The sequence below is a fragment of the Oxyura jamaicensis genome, unplaced genomic scaffold (genome assembly GCF_011077185.1).
Source record: "Oxyura jamaicensis isolate SHBP4307 breed ruddy duck unplaced genomic scaffold, BPBGC_Ojam_1.0 oxyUn_random_OJ72491, whole genome shotgun sequence".
Classification (NCBI taxonomy): Eukaryota; Metazoa; Chordata; class Aves; order Anseriformes; family Anatidae; genus Oxyura; species Oxyura jamaicensis.
In genome coordinates, this window is record NW_023311072.1 from 1 (window position 1) to 3,406 (window position 3,406).

Genomic DNA, 3,406 nt, shown 5'->3' on the forward strand with positions numbered 1-3,406 from the left:
GGGGGGGGGGGCGCACGGAGCACCTTCGGGTGCCAAACTTCCCCCTTTTCCCCTCCACCCCCAGGGTGCTGAGCGTCCCTCGGGTGCTGAGGCTCCCCCGCTTCCCCCTGGGGCATCCCTGCTCCGTCCCAGACCCCGGGGCACGGCGCGCCCCCGGGGACCCCCCCCCAGTACCCAAATACGCCGCGTGGTTCTTCAGCTCCAGCGGGAACTCCGGCTCGAAGGCTTCCCGGGGGGGCACGATGCGGCCGCGGCGGCTCTCCTCCAGCACGGCCCCGTCCCAGTCGTAGGCGCCCACGGCCCCGAAGAGGATCCCGTCCTGGGTGGGGGGGTGGAGGGGGTGGAAACGGGGGCGCCCGTGGGGGTGGGCGCGACGCCGGCCGTGCGTCACCCTCAGGCGGCTTCCGGTGCGTCCCCGTTCCCCAAAACCACCCCAAAATAACCCGTCCCCTGTGCAGCCCGGGACACTCAGCCTCAAGTGGGGAGGCTGACGCACGGCTGAGGATTATTTTCCACTTCTGCAGAGAGCCCCCGGGCTGGAATCCCCCCCCGCCGCCCCCCCCCCCCCCCCGCCCGGCTCAGCTGGGGCCGCATCCTGCCCGTGCCGTGCGGCGCAGCCTCACCTCCAGGAGGTGGATGGAGAAACCGATCTGCGACATCTCCAGCTCGAAGGAGCTCTCGTTGTTCCCGTGGGTGCCTGGGGGGGGGACACACACGTTATTCCTCCTCAGCACCCACGGGAGGGTTCGTCCCGACGGGCCGGGGGCCCCGCACGCCCCACGCAGCGTCACGGGGGGGAAGAAGCCGGGGCCGGTTTCGGGGTCACGGCACCTTCCAGGCTGAAGATGCGGTCGCCCAAAGCGTCCACGATGTCGTTGAGGGCGGCCTCGTCGGTGACGTTGAAGAAATACTTCTCGTCCGGGTCGCTGGCGATGTACTTGATCTCGCGGATGAAGTCCTCGGGGTCCTGCTGCCGGCGCAGGTAGTGCCCCAGCACCTGCGGAGAGGGCTCCAGCGTCAGCTTGGGGCCGCATCCTGCCCCCGGCGCGGCGAGGAGGAGGAGGAGGAAGGGAGCAGGTCCCTCCCCACAGCCCGGCACCGAGGGCGGAACGGGGAAACTGAGGCAGGGGGGCTCACGGCGATGGCGTAGCGCGTGATGTTGCGCCTCTCGCACTCCTCCAGCGCCTCGGGCAGCTCGTCCCCGTCGTGCGACTCGCCGTCCGTCACCACGATCATCAACCTGGTGGCATCCTCCCGGCCACCCCGCTCGGGGCTGAAGGCTTCGGTGCTGCCAACCGGGACGGGAGGCGTGAGCTGGGGGGGGGGAGGGGGTGTCCCCATCCCGACCCCGATGCCGACCCCGACCCGGTCCCCACCACGCCTGGTGGATGGCGAAGGCCGTGCGCGTCTCGCGGCCCTCCTGCCGGCTGATGTTCCTGGCCGCCTCCACCACCTCCTCGGCCGTGCGGTGCTGCCCCAGCGTCCACTCGTGCACCGCGTGCTCCCCGTACTGCAGCACCCCGACCTGCCGCGGGGCACGGGGTCAGCGGGCACAGCCAGCCCCGGGCCCCCAGACGCAGCCCCGGTCCCCCCAGACACATCCCCAGGCCCCCCAAATGCAGCCCCGGGGCCCCCAAACACATCCCCGGTCCCCCCAAACGCAGCCCCAGCTGCCCGGTGCACGCCTGGCCCCGCAGTTCGGGGACATCCAGCCACGCGCCGGTGATTGAAGCCCAGGAGGTGCCCCCACAGCACCCCCCTGACCCCCCGGGGGCTGAGTCAGCCCCAGCTCCGGCCGCTTCCTGCCCTCCGTGTCACGGATGTGGGCACCCGCAGCCCCCGGGGACGTCCCCATCCTGCACGGGGCAGGAACCCCCCAGGATGCGGCTCCTGTCCCCCCACCCCAGCCAGGGGCCAGCTCGGGGCTTCGGCATCGCCCTGGGATGCTGGGGGCACCCCGGGGACAACGGTGGCGTCACCCCAGGGGTAGCATCGCCCAGAGGCCCTCGTGTCACCTGGATCTGTCCCGGCCCGATGAAGAACTTGCTGAGGACGTTGCTGAGGAAGTTCTGCACCTCATACCAGGGGTAGATGCTGTTGGAGCCATCGAGGACGATGACGATGTCCATGTAGGTGGAGCAGCCTGCGGGGGGGTGGGGGGACACGGCTGGGGTCGGGCTGGCACAGCACGGTGTGACACGGCCCGGTGTGACATGGCATGGTGTGACATGGCATGGCACGGTATGGCACTGCATGGCATGGTGTGACATGGTGTGACATGGTGTGACATGCTGTTACACAGCACGGCACAGTGTGGCACAGCACGGTGTGACATGGCACAGTGTGGCATGGCATGGCACAGTGTGACACAGCAAGGCACAGTGTGGCACTGCATGGCATGGTGTGGCACGGCACGGCACGGTGTGACACGGCACAGTGTGACATGGCACGGTGTGACACAGCACGGTGTGGCACAGCATGGCACAGGGTGACACAGCACGGCATGGTGTGACATGGCATGGCACAGTGTGACATGGCACGGTGTGGCACGGCACGGTGTGGCACAGCATGGCACGGGGTGACACAGCATGGCACGGGGTGACACAGCACGGCGTGACACGGCACGGCACGGTGTGACACGGTGTGACACCGCGTGGCACGGCCCGGCGCCGGCTCCCACGGGCGCCCCGACTCACGCTGTGCCGTGGGCGCGATGGTCTCCACGGGCCGCAGGTCGCCGTCCACGCGGGCGCAGACGCCGGTGCTGAAGACGGAGGTGCCGCACTCCTGGGACCACAGCGGGGCGCAGGCCTGGGGACGGAGGGGCACAAAGCGTGGCGAGGGGGGGTGGGTGGGGGGGGGCACACCGAGCACCCCCCTGCCCCCATCCCCACTCACGCACCCCCCCCCCCCGCTCCCCTGGGTGCCCCCGCGCTCACCACGAAGCCGCCGTCCTTGCTGTCCAGGAGCGTCATCCCCAGGTGCATGTTGCGGCTGGGCAGGGGGGAGCGCTGCAGGGCCGCGGTGCCTCGTGGGGGGAACCCCAAAAAAATCAAACGGTGACCCCCGGACCCCCTCCCTCCCCCCCCCCCCCCCATGACCCCCCCCGACCCTTCCCGGCCCTGGTGGTACCGAGGTTGGCTTTGGCACACGTGGCGTTGGGTGAGCCCACGTGGCACTTGTAGACGTCCCCGCGGCGGTCACCCTCCGGGCCGTCCCAGGGGGCCCCCACCAGCAGCCTGCGGGGATGGGAGACATCGGGGGGGACACACACACACATGACAACACCGCCCCCCCCATCCCCACCCCAACGGCACCCATCGGCTCCGGCGGCGACGGTTTGAGGTCACCCAGCTCCGGGGCACAGCTCCAAAGCCCCCCAGGGGCATCCGCTCGCTGCGCCCAG

At 70.6% G+C, this 3,406-nt stretch overlaps 1 protein-coding gene across 1 annotated transcript; it reads right to left on the minus strand.

Moving 5' to 3' along the window:
- Positions 1–12: 12 nt before the first annotated feature.
- Positions 13–3,394, minus strand: LOC118159869 (integrin alpha-10-like; the record flags this gene model as incomplete). The annotated part of the gene is made up of 9 exons (XM_035314412.1): positions 3,133–3,394; positions 2,940–3,028; positions 2,697–2,811; positions 2,016–2,143; positions 1,377–1,525; positions 1,138–1,288; positions 832–997; positions 624–697; positions 13–319 (listed from the first exon to the last, which is right to left on the minus strand). Coding segments are annotated over exons 1-9 (1,327 nt in total), but the record flags the coding sequence as incomplete, so codon positions are not given.
- Positions 3,395–3,406: the final 12 nt, after the last annotated feature.